General features: G+C 36.7%; 1 protein-coding gene across 1 annotated transcript in view; it reads left to right on the forward strand.

The window, feature by feature from the left end:
- Positions 1 to 1,378, forward strand: part of RANBP3L (RAN binding protein 3-like) — a 58,597-nt gene that overhangs the window by 32,738 nt on the left and 24,481 nt on the right. Inside the window, exon 7 of the mRNA XM_006902355.1 lies at positions 228 to 348. Within this exon, the coding sequence (XP_006902417.1) occupies positions 228 to 348 (121 nt within the window). The remainder of the gene's footprint in view (positions 1 to 227; positions 349 to 1,378) is intronic.

The raw sequence follows: 1,378 nt of genomic DNA on the forward strand, positions 1-1,378 counted from the left end.
AATCTTCAGTAAAATCTTGCTTGCATGTGAAATCAGTGAGATTGTTTTGTAGTTTCCTCATTCTGTTGGGTTACCTTTCTTTGGGATAGGAACAAATATAGATCTCTTCTTCCCACTAGCATAGGTTAATCTGATAAAAGGACAAACAGAAACATGTAATATCATAAGAAATCATTTACTTTGGAAAAATTTCTGTATATTTGACATATTTTTAAATTATCATCTAGATCAACTGCAAGCTTTTTATATTCAACAACACAACACAATCCTGGATTGAAAGAGGCAGAGGAGTTTTAAGGTTGAACGACACGGCACGCAGTGAGTGTGGAACCCTACAGTCAAGACTAAGTAAGGAATTAAGCTCATTTTGTCAAGTAAGCCTCAATTTCTCATGGTCAAATTTCCAATATGGATATTCATCACTTTCTGGTGATGTGTCATAACCTACATCAGTAAATCAAACTGTTGAAAACACTGTTGTTTCTAATTGCATTTCCAACACAAAAGTAGCTGTTCGAATCCATCAACTGCTCCTTGGGAGAAAGATGGGCAATTTCCCTGTGATTTACTGCTTCTGGAACCCCTCTGGAGGGTCAGCTATGAATCGATTCCAACTTGATGGTACACAACAATAACAACAATATGCTACAGAGACTTTCCATTTAAAGTGAACTGTAACATCATGTTACAGAGTTCCTGTTCTAGCTCTATCATCTACTAACTGAAACCTTGGATAAATTATTTCATCTTTATTTCTGCCCTACACACACACTGCTGTCATGTAATTTCAAATCAGGTGACCCTCCATTGAGTTTCCAAGACGGTAAATCTTTAAAGGAAGAGACTGGCCATTTTTTTCCTCACAGAGTTGTTGGAGAGATTTGGATTGCTTTCCTTTTCATAAGCACAAAAGCACCAACATGTACAATATTATGCCACTGGGAGTTCTTCTCTTTGCCCTTGTTGTATAAATTTTAAATGGGAACATAAGGAATTCATGACTCATTGAATAAATATGAGAATTCACGAGCTAATGCATGTAATGACAGAGCCCAGAACATACCTAATCACTTATCTCGTTATCATTTAAAGGAATCTGATGCAAATTCTTTTGTCAACTGAACACATGCTACATACTGTATTTCTGACCTTTTAAATTCGGTATAGGAGTTGAGATAACAATCAGTTTCTATGGGGAAAAGTTGTACTGTGATTGAATTGTGTGGGCAAAGAGAGGGTGAAAAACAGAAGTAAATCAAATTGAAAGGCAAGGAGGCTTATCATCCAAAAATATTTGGGGAGCATTATTTAAAGGCCAACTAGGAAATGAGCACAGGCATATATCTGGATGGGGTGTCCATGGTTAGAGGGCAGTACA

Source organism: Elephantulus edwardii, unplaced genomic scaffold, assembly GCF_000299155.1.
Source record: "Elephantulus edwardii isolate Elephantulus edwardi_28Jun2011 unplaced genomic scaffold, EleEdw1.0 scaffold00395, whole genome shotgun sequence".
NCBI lineage: Eukaryota > Metazoa > Chordata > Mammalia > Macroscelidea > Macroscelididae > Elephantulus > Elephantulus edwardii.